Source organism: Bubalus bubalis, chromosome 15, assembly GCF_019923935.1.
Source record: "Bubalus bubalis isolate 160015118507 breed Murrah chromosome 15, NDDB_SH_1, whole genome shotgun sequence".
Taxonomy (NCBI): Eukaryota; Metazoa; Chordata; class Mammalia; order Artiodactyla; family Bovidae; genus Bubalus; species Bubalus bubalis.
The window spans coordinates 792,247-810,032 of NC_059171.1; the positions used below are offsets into that span (position 1 = coordinate 792,247).

At 48.6% G+C, this 17,786-nt stretch overlaps 1 protein-coding gene across 1 annotated transcript in view; it reads right to left on the minus strand.

Moving 5' to 3' along the window:
* Window positions 1-9,644: 9,644 nt before the first annotated feature.
* The window catches only part of DEPTOR (DEP domain containing MTOR interacting protein), a 159,965-nt gene continuing 151,823 nt past the window's right edge, over window positions 9,645-17,786 (minus strand). Inside the window, exon 9 of the mRNA XM_006074693.4 lies at window positions 9,645-14,641. Within this exon, the coding sequence (XP_006074755.2) occupies window positions 14,513-14,641 (129 nt within the window). The 3' untranslated portion in view covers window positions 9,645-14,512. The remainder of the gene's footprint in view (window positions 14,642-17,786) is intronic.

Here is a 17,786-nt window from a genome sequence, read left to right on the forward strand (position 1 = left end):
GAGCAGCTGGAAACATCTTTTTCTGTCTTGCAGTCTGTGAGGTCTGACTCTTGACACCCCATGGACTGCTGCCTGGCGGCTCCTCCGTCCGTGGGATTTCCCAGGCAAGAACACTGGAGTTGGTCACCATTTCCTTCTCCAGGGGATCTTACCCACCCAGGGGTCAAACTCGGGTCTCCTGCACTGCAGGCAGATTCTCTACCACTGAGCCTCCCGGGAAGCTGCTACTGCAGATGCTGTGCAAATAAAGGCCACAGAAAGTAGAGAAAAGTAACAGCTACGCAGAGAGAGACCCCGGCGGCCTTCCAGGCTCTTCCCTTGCACAGAGACGAGCAGACACCCGGTTCGCCTAAGGCAGCCTGGTTTACATCCGTTGCTCCATCTTAGCCATTGATGTCTCCCTCTTTCCGTCTCAAAGGGTTCCAGGTGGGAGACAAATTACATAATCACTGCTCCTATTGCAGTGTGGTTAAATAAAGCAATAAAGTCCTTTCCCCTCTTTAGTTAGTTCAAACTGCTTTTCTGTCATTTGCAACCAAAAACATCCTAGCTGACCTCCCACTCTTTTCTAAGTAATCAGGAAATCTAATTTCCTCATCTTAACTGGCTTGAACTTGGCAGATACCTGATTCTCCACCTGGTCCTTGGCCTCCACCTGTTTTGTGGAATTGATACCTGGTTCTTCCAAGCTCCCCCAACTGCCTCATCTTGAACCTGCATGCTTTTACCCCGCACTTCACCACGGGTCATCAGAGCCTGCAGATTGCGTCAGAAGGCCCTGGGACCAGGCTTAGAGAAGAGCCAGGGTAGGTTTGAGGGACCACTGGGTTCGTGAACGTCAACTGTTTTTCCCATGCACTTTTATTCTGCTCAAAGCTCAAAGTCCTGGAAGACAGTGTTGATTTAACCTGGATTTGGGGCCCGTTCTTTCACTGGGGAAACTAGGGCACCACGAGAGACATCTAATCGTAGCCACACGGGATGAGGGAGAGGCTGTTCACCTCCAGAATACAGGCATCGTTAGCCAAAAAAGAGTGCCGGGAAACCAAAAGCATATTCAACAATGTGTATATGATAAGGCCGTTGGGTAGTTTTGCCAGCTCTTAGTATGTCTATCCCAATGAGAACTGACTGAGCTCTTAAAATGCAGGTGTCTAGTACTCAGAAACACTGGAGATGAGGTGGTTGATCTTTCTGGAAAAACTATGAATTCCAGATCTGACTACCCTAAGTGATAATGGAGCCAGTCTTTATATATTGTGCATTTCCTTCATTTTTCAAAATGTGTATTTATTTTTGGCTGCACTGGGCCTTAGTTGCAGTTTGTGGGATCTATTACTAGTTCCCCGATCAGGGATTGAACCTGGGCTCCCTGACTTGGGAGTGTGGAGTCTTAGCCACTGGACCACCGGAAGACCTCTATATGTTGTGCGTTTCTGTAACCCGTGATCGTAACACGCGGCGTTGGCTGGCGTCCGCAGGCACTCTGGCGGGGCTCCTCTGTCCTCACTCTCTTGCCTCGCGTCCACCTCGCTCTCCTGTCCGTGAGGTGCCCCCTCGGCCAGCATCACGCGAAGCTCGGTCTCCAGGCTGAGCCGCGCTCCGACCCCGTCCCTGCAGCACCCTGCCCCCTGCGGGCATCCGGTTTTGCCGCGCACTGTCCTCTGTGAGGCAGGTCCCTCCCTTCTGAGCGGTCGGCACGGCCGCGTTAGCTTTGTCCTTCGGTGCTCTCTCCACACCGTGCTAGACCTAGTAAAGCCCTGGGCTAACACATCATTCAATCCAGGTTAAGCCCTGCGACCTTGTACTTTACCACTGACTCGTGCGGAGGCACCTTGCCTTGTCCGTCCCAAACTGAGGTAGGATGCAGTAAAGAAGAGCACCTGGAGTTCAGCACACCTGATTCATACCCGGTTCCGCCGTTACTGTCCTTATGCAAACCTGGGGCTGAGCCTCCCATCGCCTGACGCCCTGTAGTTGGGGCCCCCACCCCATGGGATCTAATGCCTGACGATCTGAGGTGGCTCTGATATAATAGTAACAGAAATAAAGTGCAGAATACACAAGGCACACGTCAATCATCCTGAAACCATCCCCTCCCCCAGCCCATCCGTGGAAACACTGTCGCCCGCGAAGCCGGTCTCTGGGGCCAAGGAGTTGGGACCACTGCGCTGTAGCTTCCCTACAATCCCACACGCAGTTTGGAGATGTGTTTCGTGTGTGAATATTTACTTTTGCCTTATTTGGTAATAAATTTTTGTAATTTTTTGTAATTTTATTTTTTAACTTTACAATATTGTATTGGTTTTGTCATATATTGAAATGAATCCGCCACAGGTATACACATGTTCTCCATCCTGAACCCTCCTCCCTCCTCCCTCCCCATATCATCCCTCTGGGTTGTCCCAGTGCACCAGCCCCAAGCATCCAGTATCATGCATCGAACCTGGGCTGGTGACTTGTTTCATATATGATATTATACATATTTCAATTCCATTCTCCCAAATCATCCCACCCTGTCCCAGGTAATAAATTGCTTTCAAATAACTAACTTTGATAATACTTGTCTCCCTTCTCTTCAGCATCATTGTATTAGCATTAGAGTAAGATGATCTATGCTGCATAACACATAAGTCCTCGAGTCTCAGTGGCTTAAACACTGAAGCCTGTTTTCTGCTCGAATGTGACATGGGACGCCCTCCGCCATGGATGACTCAGGTCCAGGCTCTCTGTGTCACATGACCCCTCTACTGCAGCATCCTTCATGTCCAGCTCCATGGAAGGGGGAGAAGGACCGCTTCACAGAATATTCTATAGGTAGCCTTGGAAGAGGCATCCATAACTTCTTCCCATGTGGCTTTGGCCAGAACTGAGTGACACCATCCCTCGCTGATGCAAGGCCAGCTGGATAACACAGGCTTTCGATGTGCCCAGGAAGAGGACTCCGGTGTGGTGATCAAGCGTCTAGCTAGTCCACCACAGTGACACTTCCCTGCTGGTACGTGCGGGAGAGAGAGCCACGTGAGGTTACTCTCTTTTTATTATATGGTAACTAGAATGATATTACGGAGAAGGCAATGGCACCCCACTCCAGTACTCTTGCCTGGAAAATCCCATAGATGGAGGAGCCTGGAAGGCTGCGGTCCATGGGGTCGCTGGGAGTCGGACACGACTGAGCGACTTTCACTTTTCACTCTCATGCATTGGAGAAGGACATGGCAACCCATGCCAGCGTTCTTGCCTGGAGAATCCCAGGGACGGGGGAGCCTGGTGGGCTGCCGTCTGTGGGGTCGCACAGAGTCGGACACGAATGAAGTGACAGCAGCAGCAGAATGATATTAAGCCAGACGTGTAATAAGCTCTTTACGTGAATTATCTCATTTAGTTTGATTTTCACAACAACCTCATGAGGGTTATGAGGATTAAAGAGAAGTGCTGTGGAAATGGCTGGTGCCAACATTATTCATTTCATTTGCTGGCACATTTCACATTCCGCAGGACAACTGTCCGAGAGAGGGCACTCAAGTAGCATCTAGTAACGTCTTTACCGTCTATGCTTGGAAATGAAGCATTTTGTTATGGAGTTGTATGATGGGGATGGGAGATTTACCAAAGTGAGTCTGCTCAAATCTTCAGTGATAAGACACAACAGTACGGGGTGAATATGAAGCGGACAATTACAGGCCATAAGGATGAGCCTCCTTGAATCCTGTGATTTGATTTAACGCCGGCTGATTCGCAAAGACACGGCCTTGGTTCTGTTTGTCGTCCATGCGCACCCACAGCAGATACAGCCTCTCCCCGTGGCTTCTCCAGGGCGACTTCTCTGGCGTGGTTTTACCTCCACAGTCGTGTTGACGCTTCCCCCTCCCAGCCAGCATCCCAGAGATAGACTTCAGCGCTCAGTAACTGCTGAAGAGCCTGCTGGAGGCTGATAAGGAGAAATAACAGATTTTAAGTCAAAATGGGGAAGGAAAAGAGAAAGAAAGTCAGTTGGTATTGAGGAAACAAAAGGCAAGGAGGATCGAAAGGAAACAGCCTCGCCCTCCAGCTCGCAGTCAGCACAGATTCTGTAAAAAGGAAGCTTCACGTTAACTCAGCCTGGACACTAAGCATGCAGAATCTTTTCACCATGAAAGGCACTGGGTGAGAAGCTGTGCAAGCATGCTTCATTTTTTTTGCAGTAGAATTCTCTTCAGGGTGGCAGGGGTCAGGGGTGGGGGGAGACTTCCGCGGGCACGTGAGAGGAGTCTGTGTCCCTCCGGAGGGGCCTGGGCCCCCAGAGAACCCACGACTATCCGGCCCCACCAGTCCCGCCCGGCGCACCAATGCGCGCTTTGTTTCTGGACTTGCTGCTTTTCATAGGAAGAGGCTGACATCACCCAAAGGCACTGCCACAGAGCTGATCCAAACAGGAGGCCTTCCCGGGGAGTGGGAAGAGGGCAGCGCAGCCCCTGGGTGAGCATGGCTGGGGGGAGTGCTGCTGCGGTCGAGCAGCCCCCTGACAATCCCGTGTGTGTGTTAAACAGCCACAGATACACGTCGCCATCGAGCTTTCTCCTCCTGGGCACCAAGAGCCTTGCATTATTTCACAGCCCTTTCTCTCCTAAGAAAAATCTATCAGAGTAACTTAGCTAGGATGTTGGGGGAGCCTTCCAGATTCAGATGACACGTTCCCATTTCTCAGTGAAAACGTCAACACGCTCTTTTTAAAAACTATTTATTTATTTATTCTTCTGGTCTTCATTGCTCCTCGGCTTTTTTCTGGCTGGGACGAGCAGCGGCTGGCTCCTCTCCAGCTGCCGGCCCGGCTTCCGTTCCGGGGGCTTCTCTTGCTGCCGAGCGCAGGCTTAGGGTGCTTGTGCTTCAGTAGTCGCGGTGCTCGGACTTAGCTGCTCCAAGGTTTGTGGGATCTTCCCAGACCAGGGACCAGACCTGCATCTCCCGCAGTGGCACACAGATTCTTAACCTCTGGATCACAGGGAGGTCTGACTTCTAATTCATGTACAGAAAGCACAGCAGATCCAAGAATGAAGAATTTGTCTGGGATGAAAAGACAGCAGCAACCCTCAGAACCTGCATTAAGATGCAAATTTCACTCACACATGTGTGTACGCGCACTTGTGCGTGAGTGCAAAGTCTAGCTGTATCACCAAGCTCTGGCCTTGTGTTCTCATGATGGAGGTTGTAGGGGAGGTAGAGGATCAAACGGAAAGGTGGAGTTGATGAAATACCGTGAGATGCATTAGAAAACGGTGACTTGGGACAACGTGCAGAGAGGGAATGAAGCAGTAACACGCATGAAATGCTGGTGCACACGGTGGGCATTCGGTAGTCATCCCTGTTGTCGCTGAGAGACTTCTCCTAGAAGCCTGGACTTCTGGAGATTTGCCTTGATTCCTTTTATGGTGGCTCTGTGACCTGAATGCGCCTGTAAAAGAAGGAACTATATACATATATACACAATGGAATCCTACACAGCCCTAAAAAGGACTGGAGTTTTGCCATTTGCAGCAACATGAATGGACTTGGAAATAAGTCAGATAGAGAAAGACAAATACTGTGTGATATCACTTACGTGTGGAGTCCAAAAGACCCAACAAACCAGTGAAGATAAAAAAGAAGCCGACGCACAGCTACAGAGAGCAAACTAGAGGTGACCAGTGGGGACAGGGAAGCAGGAAGGGACAGGATGGGGTGCGTGCATGCTCAGTTGTGGCCATGCTTTGTGCCCCCGTAGACTGCAGCCCGCCAGGCTCCTCTGCCCATGGGGTTCTCCAGACAAGAACACTGGAGTGGGTGCCATCTCCTCCTCCATGAAGACTGGGGTAGGGGTTTACAAAAGGAAGTTCCCTTTATCTCTCCCTGTCCTTGCTGTAAATTTACTTTCCCCAAGAAAGATGCCGCATTGAAGGCCTCCTGTGCCCCAGTAGATGTCAGTCTGACCTTACGGGAGGACCGAGGGAAAACTGAGACACACACAAGCCTGCTTCCAGGGGCGAGGGTTGCTGTCCACGGGCCGTCTGAGAAACAGGAAGGAAAGAGGGGCAGCATCAAGATTTTGAAACCCGCCTCTGTCTCAGGACAGCACACTGTAAGTCTGAGATTTTTACAAACACATACTTCTATTTAACAAACATTAATTATTGGAAGGACTGATGTTGACGCTGAAGCTCTGATACTTCGGCCACCTGATGCAAAGAGCCAACTCATTGAAAAAGACCCAGATGTGGGGAAAGATTGAAGGTGGGAGGAGAAGGGGACGACAGAGGATGAGATGGTTGGATGGCATCACCGACTCAATGGGCACGAGTTTGAGCAAGCTTTGGGAGATGGTGATGGACAAGGAAGCTTGGCGTGCTGCAGTCCATGGGGTCGCAGAGTCAGATGTGAGTGAGCGACTGAACTGATTGTGAAACATGAGGGACAGGGCAGGGCACAATCTTTAAAAGAATGACATAGCCATAGGCTATGACAAAAGCTTGTTAGAACCAACTGAGATCCAAGATGGAAGAAGATCTAGTTAGATGGAAAAGATCTAGAAGATCTACTTCCAGTAGACCCTGAGCCTCAATTATCAGCTCACTGTAACATGTTAGGTACTGAAGGACACAGCCACCGGTCTTCAGCTAACTGAAAAGGCCCAAAGTGGGCGGTGGCCCCAAACCTGGGAATCCCCACCCCTTCCTAGAAATAGAATAATCCACCCAGTCATCAGCCTATAAAAACTAACCATGCCACATCTAAGGCCTTTTTCCCTCGTGGCCCAGCTGGTACAGAGTCTGCCAAATCCTCCTGCAATGCAGGAGACCTGGGTTCTATCCCTGGGTTGGGAAGATCCCCTGGAGGAGGCAAAGGCTACCCACAGCAGTATTCTGGTCTGGGGAATTCCAGGGACTGTATAGCCCCTGGGGTCGCAGCGTCGGGCACGACTGAGTGACACTATGTGTTATATGTGACTTCCAGTGATGCCAGCAGGGTCCTGTGGGCTCCTGGTCCGGGAGGGCTTTCTGTCCTTCATTTCTTCTAGCAAGACTCCAACCTTCCCTGAGTTCCAAAGGGCAGAACAGTTGCTAATCAAGGGAGGAGCAGTCAGGAAACCATCCGAGACAAGATTACAGGGACAGGAGAAGCTGGATTAGGAGACCAGATGCCTGAGACCCTTCACAGCCTCATCTTATCAGCAGCCCCACCCTTTGAAACTTTGCAGAAGAGAGAAGCAAGCAAGACTGCTGAGCCTCACCACACCCGGCCTGCCTGTGTGTGTGTGTTGGCTCAGGGTCCTGCCCTTTGCGACCCCATGGACTGCAGCCCCCCAGGCTCCTGTGTCCATGGGATTCTCCAGGCAGGAAGACTGCAGTGGGCTGCCACGGCCTCCTCTGGGGGCTCTTCCTGACCCAGGGATCGAACCATGCCTCTCACGTCTGCTTTTGCAGACAGGTTCTTTACCACTTGCCTGGAAAATCCCACTCATGGAAGAGCCTGGTAGGCTACAGTCCATGGGGTCGCAAAGAGTCGGACACGACTGAGCGACTTTCTTTCTCTTCTTTACCACTAGCACCCCCTTGGGAGCCCTGCCTGCCTGTACAGCCTCTCTATTCTCCGGGGAGGGGGCGGCGTTACCGTGTTCCCCCTTTGCCTGGCAAAGAAAAGAAGTCACTCTTTCTTTCTCCTCTGTGACTCTGTCTCAGTATCTCTGTTTGGCACTGGTTCACAAAAAGTCAAGATTTGGACACCACCAATAATTCGTGCCTCATAATAATCAGAGCTGTAGCATGATAAAAGTTTCAAAAGCATCCTTGGCATTATGAAGACACTGATATAATACTTGAGGATGACAAACTACGTCTCACATTTTTTGTACTTTAAATTCATGAGCTTTGCAGCAACTCCGAATTCTCAATATCATTGACCAAATAAACATCTGACAAAAATTAGGAAGTTTCAGAGTTTGGAGAAGATACTGATCAACATCTGTCACTTTTATGTTTCAGATGGGCAACTACTGTGGTCCAACCACTTCGAAAGGGAGTTAAACGTGACCTCGTCAAGTCAGTCTTCACGTGTCCTCCCACTCTGCTAAGTGGATTTCTAAGAAAAATTCCTACACTTGTCCCCAGGAGATGGTACCAGACTGTTCACAGTAAACCTACTTACAACAACCGCAACAGCGATAATGGAAACAACATATATATATATGTTATATACAACATACAATATACAACATAAATACCCCGACAAGAAAATAGACAAACAGAAGGTTTAGGAAGCCGTAAACAGTGAATTATAATTACACACAAAAATCTAGAAGAACTTTAGTAATATAATCCTGAACAAAAACAAGAAAGTCCCAGAAGTCTATATAAAGCTGGATGTTCTTTTAATACAGTTCATTTAAAAAACACAACACCCCAGTGATTAAGAACAAAAAGAACAGAGACCTCTCTGGTGTCAGTGGTTAAGACTCCATGCTTCCATTGCAGGGGGCACAGGTTCAATCCCTGGCTGGGGAACTGAGATCCACATGACACATGGCATGCTCCCCCCAAAAAATGAACAACGGCGGAAGTTCCCTGACGGTCCTGTGGGTGGGCCTTAGCGCTCTCACTATTGCCTGGCCAAAAAAAAAAGAACAGGAGAACGGTAACAGTATTCACCACCGTGCTCACCTTGGGTTAGGGAAAGTGGGGGCAGGATCAGGAAGGGACAGCGTGTAAATGGAAGGTTTTGTCACTGTTCTGATTCTGGGGTTGGATGGTGGTTTGTGTATCAACCCCAGGATTGCATATCCCCGCCTCTCTACAGAGAGCAGCTTTCTAGAGATGGCCTAGACGTGACTCGTGAAGCTGAACGCAGGGTCCTGTCTGCTCCGTTCTGTATTCCTAGGGCGGATATAACGCTGTTTAGTCGCTAAGTCCTGTCCGACTCTTTTGCGACCCTGTGGACTGTAGCTCCCCAGGTTCCTCTGTCCATGGTATTTCCCAGGCAAGAACTCTGGAGTTGGTAGTGATTTCCTTCTCCAGGGGATTTTCCTGACCCAAGGATTGAACCCCCGTCTCTTATGTATCCTGCTTTGGTGGGTGGGTTCTTTACCACTGAGCCAACAGGAGAGCCTTATACATACTGTTCAGCAAAACACACGCCCTCAGGGAGGCTTTTTGAATGAACGAACAAGTGAATAAATGAATAAATGAGAGAGAAATGTTACGTTCTTTTGGTTACTATTGAATGCAGTCTGGATAACCACTCACCTCCTTACTTATACCCTGCATCCACTGAATTGTGGAACTGATTCCCTAATTAGTTGAAAATAAAAAAATAACTAACATTATTTCAAAATAGCAACCACATAGCATTTTTCCATATAGACTATTCCATCAGTTCAGTTTAGTCACTCAGTCGTGTCCGACTCTTTGCAACCCCATGAACCGCAGCACGCCAGGCCTCTCCCTATCCATCACCAACTCCCAGAGTTCACCCAAAATCATGTCCATTGAGTTGGTGATGCCATCAACCATCTCATCCTCTGTCGTCCCCTTCTCCTCCCGCCCTCAATCTTTCCCAGCACTGGGTTCTTTTCAAATGAGTCAGCTCTTCGCAACACTCATCAATACATGTGTAGGGAGAAAATGATTTCAAATCAATACAGTAGAGAAAAAACCTTTTTAATGCACTTTTTTTTCCAGGCAAAAGAGCTTCAGAAAACATCCGTCATTAAGTAGTTTTACAAATGGCACTTTTGGTTACATTAGAGAATTGGATACCAGCCCCACCTGTTCTCTCTGACAGACTAGTTGTAGATCAGCTTTACAATGCAACTCTTTCTTAGGATAAAAAATGGTTAATTTTTTCTAAAGAAAGGAAAAGCTGAAACCCTAAAGGCATTGTTTTAAAAATGTAACATTTATTTCATGCTATACTGTCTATTGTTACATTATAATTTTAATTATTTTGCTATAACTTTTAAGAAACAGAGAAAATAAATTTCAACCTAATTTAAAAATAAACATATATATTAAGTACATATATTAATGCATTTTACAATACCATATACTGACTTTGATTATAAACTTCCTTTTGGTACACGGTAGATTTGTCCTCTTGGTATTGAACTGAGGAAAAACATATTATACCTGAAATTCTTCTTTGAATGAGTAAAACCATGGTCATGACACCAACAGATTCCAACCAATTTGCAAAACTGAAATCTTGGGTTATTCTGATCATGGATAATCAAAATGAAACATGATTAATATTCAACAGGAGAGAATACTTGACACTTTTCAAACAGATCTTGAAAGCAGATTATTTTCATGATGTATTTGAAAGGAATGAGTATTTGGGAAAGTGAGACTCTATTTTGGACTGAAAGCAGTGGTTTTTAACTATCAATTGTTACCGCTCCAATGCATTCACCCTTCTTCAGGTAGTGTGAATTTGGTCGTATCTAATCTACTCAAACATGGATCTCTTCATGTTACCCACCATTTCTCAACCAGAAATTTATCAGATAATTATCTGACAGAGATGAAGAAGAGAACATCAGATAGCAGAACCAACCCAAGGGGCGGCTGCATTTTCTCTCTAGAGCAGAATCAGCCACCGTGGCTTCCACACCAGCGCTGACAGCTCGTTCTGTGCGCACGGCTGCGCGTAACGAGGCCTCTGCCTGCATCTCACACCCCCGGAAAGCCAGGCGCGTCTTCTCCGGCAGCAAACCAAGTCATTTCAGAGACTCTCCACGAGCGACCTCAACTCTCACACACAGTTCCCCAAAACGCAGACACATACATACGTAGGAAATAAAAGTTCTTCAAAATACTGCTTCCTCCTAATTCAGAATAATTCTTGGTGTTCCGTTTAGGAATGGAGTTTCTAAATTTTAAAGCAGTTCAACTGTCAAAATGCCATACAAAATATTTACTTTTTAATATGCTATGATTTAACAACTCAAGGCCTGAGTTAAAGTACGTATCCTTCACTTTCACGGGAACACGGCCCACCCGCGTGTCACGAACAAGCCAAAGCCAAACGGCCGTCTTCCCCGCCGCGCCCTGCGCCGCGGAGGCCACACTGAGGACGGGACTGCAGGGAGGGAGGTGCTGGGCCCAGGCCCGCCCAACAAGACCGCTCCACGCCCAGCGAAAGGCAAAGGGCAAGACCTGCGCTCCCGTGGCCCCTCGCAGCACTACGGTTTCGGGATTTCCTGACTCGTTTTCACTGGACGCGGGTTCACAACTGTCGCACCCAGCGGGCGGGCGGCGACTGACACCTGATCGCTGAAGTCTTTTCAACAGCTAGGTAACTCCTTAGGCCTTCACTCAAAAAGTAGTATCTACTCTGGGTGGATTAAAAACAGCCCGACTCTTGGCAGCTCCTCCCATCACAAGGGGCAGTCTCGTTCAGACCTCTTGGTTCTGGGCTAGCTTTGTGACTTGCACTGGCCAAGAAAAGGCTACGAAGGTGACCTTTTGCGACTTTGAGCAGGTCCACAGAAGGGCTTGCAGTTTCTCTTCTTCCTCTCTTTGATCTCATGAGACCTAACGAGGAAGCCTGGGTCAGCTATGGGGAAAGACCCCGTGAGTCCAATGGAGGAGTCTCAGCCACAGCCCCAGGCCACAGCCAGACGGTGTCACAGAGCCAGCCCCCGTCGGCCAGTCCCGAGCATCAGCCTCTCTGACCTCAGGTGCGCGTGTGAACTCAGCCAGGATATCAGGCTGTGCTCGGCCACTTTAGCACAGCTCTGCTCAAAGGCCAACCACAGGCTCCCTAGCGAATCAGTCGTGTCAGAAGCTGTGCTCCGGGTGATTGCTCAGACAGCAGTGGAGAGCTGACAGCCTGCTCTGTGTCAGGAAATGTGCTAGGCGAAGGCAACACCTGGGAGCAGGACGCAGTCCCGTTCTGCAGACGCCGAGAGAGCTCCGGGAGACAGACGGGGGTGGGGCCGTTTCTGAGGAAAGGTCGGCAGTGCTGGGGTCACGGGAGGCTGGTGTACAGGGGTCCCTGGGAATCCAGAGAAGGGCATCCATCCCAGAACCAGGCTGCTGGCAAAGATTTCTCAGAGGGAATATCTAAGACAATGCCTAAGGGGAATTCACAAGACAGACTGTTCCAGGCAGAGACGAAGAAAGAATAATATTCCAGAGAGGAAAAACTGCATGTGCAAAAGCTGGAGAGAGCTCAACCTGGCCCTCTGGGTGAGGAGCATTCACAGGGTGAGGATGCAGCGTGGGCTGGGGCCACAGTTCAGGGGACGCTCTCCTGAAGCAGAACTCTCTGCTTTTGGGCTTTAAGCTCAGGGTGGTGGGAGCCAAAAGCTTCCCTCCCTTCACCTTAGTATCCCTTCCTTCACCTGGGTCTTCATCTGAGCAAAGACATTAACGCCACCCTCTGAATCAAGGAAAACCGTTCTTTGCTGCTTAGACTGGCTGAAGGGACGTGGAGCTGTGCCAACACCCGAATAGTCATCAGGTCGGGAGCAAAGGAGCAGCCGGCAAGAGGATGCCATTCCCGGAGGCCCGCCTCCTCCTCCGTCAGCTGCGAACACCCAGGCCCAGAGGGCATTTAGGAGACCTTTAAAGGAAGCCTGGGATGACCCAGAGGGATGGTATGGGGAGGGAGGAGGGAGGAGGGTTCACGACGGGGAACACATGTATACCTGTGGCGGATTCATTTTGATATTTGGCAAAACTAATACAATTTTGTAAAGTTTAAAAATAAAATAAAATTAAAAAAAAAAAAATAAAGGAAGCCTGATGGGTAACGCCTCCCAGTACTGTTAACAGCCTTGGGCCTTGATGAGCTGGTTTCCTCTGCTGTAACACGGAGATGAGGCCGCCGCTGACCACCCAGATCAGCAGGAGAGACTGAGCACAGCAGGGGGGCAGAAGAAGGCGCCACAGACGGTCTCCAGCTGGGGAAGGGCTGTGGGGTGGGGGACAGGGCGTCCGCACTAGACGGACCGTGTCTGAATCCAGGCTCTGTCACCCAGGAGTTCCTGCCACTGTGGGGACTTAGAGACCACTTCTAAACTTGCTCAGATTGAGCTTCCAAGTCTGAAACACGAGGGCGATTCTAACTGCCTCGCAGGTCGTGATGAGGATGAAGAGCGACCATAGTGCCTGGCACATGGTGTAAACGCACGGGCACACGGAGACGTCAGGACTTGGCAAGGCAGGCTGACAGGACTCACGTTAGCATCCTGCATTACTTCAAAACCCTGCTCTCGGCCTAAGGCTACAGACGAGAAAAGCTGGGATACCAGAAACACAGACGTCTCACATCTTCAACACGGCGTGTCCACCCCACCAGTACCACCATATTATAACCCATCACTAAAAAAAGGCCGAGGCACAACATTCATATTTTGTTACTACATGATAAGAAAGTACCCTTGTCATTCAGAACGCGTTATATGAAAATAAAAGGAATTGAGCATTCCCTGACTCCCTAATTTGGCACTCTGAGAAACTTCCTCTACACACCAAGCTCCAAAATGCATTCTCTTTGGGACCAAAAAAAAAAAAAAAAAGACACATGCATATATGTACAAGTGGGCTCAAAAGTTACAACACAAGAAGGTGCTTTTGGTGAAAAATAATCCCACCAAATAAGCAGCATGTCATGTTCTTAGAATGTGTCACTAGAAAGCTAGTGAAAATTCAGGTCAATAAGGCAATTTAGTTTCAAGTTTTATCACATAAGGGCCAAGTTCTAGAATACTTCACAAGGGACAGCTTCAGAGTGAAATCTTGACAGAGGCATGATTTTGAATTATATATGTACATACTAACTTGTCTGTTTTGACATTCAACATATTCAGAGTTATTTCTAGAAAGCTGCTGTTGCTGATTGACAGAATGATCAAGGCTCAGAAAGAGAAAACAGAGCCCACATAGTTTAAGTACTTCTTTCTCTCTCTGCCCCACCCACGTCATCACAAAGTGTTTGCTTTTTGACCACTACCGTAATTGAAAACACACATTAAGTTAGAAGTTGATACTAAAGGCAGGAATTAAGAAAAAGTCAAAAAATGCCTTAGAACCTTCAAAACGCCAGTTAACAAGCACTATTCCTTTGGCCGTTGCTTCAGTTTGAAATGCAGTGAACTCGAGATCCTCTGATAAACAGATCCATGCTCCTTTTGGTGAGAGTACAACTGTCAAGTCTAGAAAAACTACTGTATTGATTCCCACGAAGGCAAATTTAGCACGGCGCTGTTTTGGCGAGAGAAGCATCTCAACTTACTGTGAACCAAGACCAAAAGCAATGGATGAGAACTACAAAGGGCAGTTGAGTAAGGCAACGCAACTACGTGGGAAAAAAAAATTCTGTGTCCCAAACTTTTTCTGCACCGACAGACGTTGTCTTTTTCACTTTTTTCTTTTTTAAAGACATACTCCCTGGTTCTCCCACATTCAACAGGGAATCAGGGCGGAAACTCGAATGAAGACGCGTATGTACGAGTGAAGACCCTGGGTCCGCCGCCGCGCGCCGCTGCCCCGGCCCGGGCTCAGCACTCCAGCTCCTCCATGACCTCCATCACGATGGTCCGGGGCCCGGTCAGAATCAGGTTGCTCACCGTCCGGTAGTCGACGTGCAGCACGTTAAGCCCGTTCACAGAGACGACGAACTGGCAGACCTGGAGGACAGAGAGAAAGCATCTCCTGAATCCCGTGGCGGGCCCAGGCGAGGGCGCTGCGCTTCCGTTACCGCGACACGGATGGACCGGAGACTGTCACACGGGGCCAAGCGAGTCAGATGGGAGAGGCAAACGGGATGCGGTATCGCCCACGGGTGGGGCCAAAAAAGGCGCAAAAGAGCTTACGTCCAAAGCAGCAGCAGCGTCACAGATGTAGAAAACAGACTTACGGTTACCAGGGGGTGAGGGGTGGGGGGAAAAAGTGGGAGGTTGGGACAAACGCCCACACGGGACTGTACAGGGGCTTCCCCAGCGCGCTAGTGGTAAACAACCTGCCCGCCAGCGCGGGCGCCACGGGACACTGGGGTCGCATCCCTGGGTCGGGAAGACCCCCTGCAGGAGGAGGCAACCCACTCCAGTGTTCTTGCCTGGAGAAGCCCCTGGGCAGAGGAGCCTGGTGGGCTATAGTTCATAGGGCCACAAAGAGTCCGACACAACTGAAGCTACTTGGCACAATAATACTTATAAAATAGGTAAGCGTGTAGCACAGGGAACTCTACTCAATACTCTGCAATGACTTAATACGGGGAAAGAATCTAAAAAAGAGCTGCTATATCAATAGGTACAAACACCTCACGTTGTTGTACAGCAGAGACGGATACAACACTGTAAGTCAACTACACTCTAATAAAAATTAAAAATAAACTAAGCATATTTATTTATTTTTGCCACACTGCACAGCATGTGGGATCTTAGCTCCCCAACCAGGGATCGAAACCAGAGCCCTTTGCGTGAGAACACGGAGTCTTACCACTGGACCATCAGGGACACCTGAGATTGAGTAGTAAAAGAATTTGTTACCGTGGGTGTTAACCTCAGGCTCTAAACCCCCCTTCCTGAGGGAATACAAGCTGCAGCTGCTGAGAGGTGTTATCCTGTCTAATACGAAAGTCTAATCATGTCTAACTTTCACCAGAACTTGTTAAGCTGAAGCTGCAAGTCGCTCAGTCATTTCCAACTCTTCGCGACCCCATGGACTGCAGCCCGCCAGGCTCCTCTGCCCATGGGAGTCTCCAGGCAAGAACACTGGAGTGGGTTGCCATGCCCTCCTCCAGGGGGTCTTCCTGACCCAGGGACTGAACTCATATCTCCTGCAGGTGAGCGCTTCACCACTAGGGCCACCTGGGAAGCCCATGAAGGTGCACACCTGCTCCAATTATTCATAAATTATGCTAGTGTTGATGACACAAGAGTGTGAAAATACTAGAACACCTGAAATCGCAGTTTCTGGTTATTGTTTTCTGAGTGGGTAGGATCAATGGAAAGTCAAACACTGTATGAACAAAGGTAACAAATATGAAGTGTAAACAATATAGAATGTAAGTTGTATGTCATATCTTAAATGCAAATATGAAATACAACGTGTAAAATACTGTATTAGTGAGTCTAAAGATACCTATACCTGAGATAAATCGAAATTGGAACATAGTAAAGGGCAGCTGTGTGTCTGTGGAAAAGACCCAGGGCCCGGATTCCAGACACACAGCTGCCCTTTACTGTGTTCCAATTTCGATTTATCTCAGGTATAGGTATCTTTAGACTCACTAATACAGTATTTTACACGTTGTATTTCATATTTGCATTTAAGATATGACATCCTGTCTTCCTCTAGGCCTCAGTGGCATCATGTATAAGACACAGTTGGGTAAAACACTATCTTCACAGGTTCAAATGAATGAATTTTAAATTGCTTTGCAAATATCAAGCCCTATACCAAGAGTGGCTTCAATTAACTTCTTTTCCTTTTAAAATATCTTTTTTCAAGGTCATATGCAAAACCAAATGGAATGTACAGAGTGGCAAGAACAGTGTTTATTTACTCAATAGACACGGGCTGTTGTCATAAACCTCTGTCTCCTCCACTCCACTTACAAACTACGGTGCTGTTCCATACAAGGAGAATGATCGCTGTTTCTCCATTCCCGTTTCCACAAACCTGTGTCGTGAGTTCAGGGCACTTTTTTTTTTTTTCCCCAGAGCACACCTTGTACAGAATCAGCGGTTCTCAACCATGGTTGGAGTCAGAATCATGGTCATGTGAGCAGGTCAGAGCACATCCCGAAGCAAACTACGGCTAATTTGCAGGACAACTTAGCGCTGGTGTAATGTAGACGCTGCTTCTCAGAAGGAAAGTGATGACCAACCTAGACAGCAGATTAAAAACTAGACAGCAGATTAAAAAGCAGAGACATCACTTTGCCAACAAAGGTCCGTCTAGTCAAGGCTGTGGTTTTTCCAGTGGTCATGTATGGATGTGAGAGTTGGACTGTGAAGAAGGCTGAGCGCTGAAGAATTGATGCTTTTGAACTGTGGTGTTGGAGAAGACTCCTGCGAGTCTCTTGGACTGCAAGATCCAACCAGTCCATCCTAAAGGAGATCAGTCCTGAATATTCATTGGAAGAACTGATGGTGAAGCTGAATATCCGATACTTTGGCCACCTGATGTGAAGAGTTGACTCATTGGAAAAGACCCTGATGCTGGGAAAGATTGAGGGCAGGAAGAGAAGGGGACGACAGAGGATGAGATGGCTGGATGGCATCACCCACTCAATGGACGTGAGTTTGAGCAAGTTCCAGGAGACAGTGAAGGACAGGGAGGCCTGGCGTGCTGCAGTCCACGGGGTCGCAGAGAGTGGGACACAACTCCATGACTGAGCAACTGAACGACAACGATGTAGACACTTGCTAGAGCTTTGTGTTTTCTGCTGCAGCATCAGGAGTCAAAGAACGAGAACTCCATCTCCTCCCCATCCAGAGTGCTGACTTTAGAGCAAGGCGCTTCTTTCCTGCAAATGGATGAATAGTCTTTCTGTGTCACCCAAGGAGAGGGCAGAAGCTGCGGGTGCGCCTGCACTCTGGCGGCCCCTTCCCAGGCTCGCGAGGGTGAGACGCGTCTCCTGGTCGCTCAGGGGGTGCCCGCCGCGTTCAGTCTCAGCCAGGACTGTATTCTGTCCCCTGCGCAGTCTTTGTTTCCATTGACCAACATTTAAAAATTAGGAAATTTTCACACAAAAATCTAGATTTCTAGGGCACTTCTCTAGTGGTCCAGTGGCTAAGACTCCACGCTCCCAGTGCAGGGGGCTTA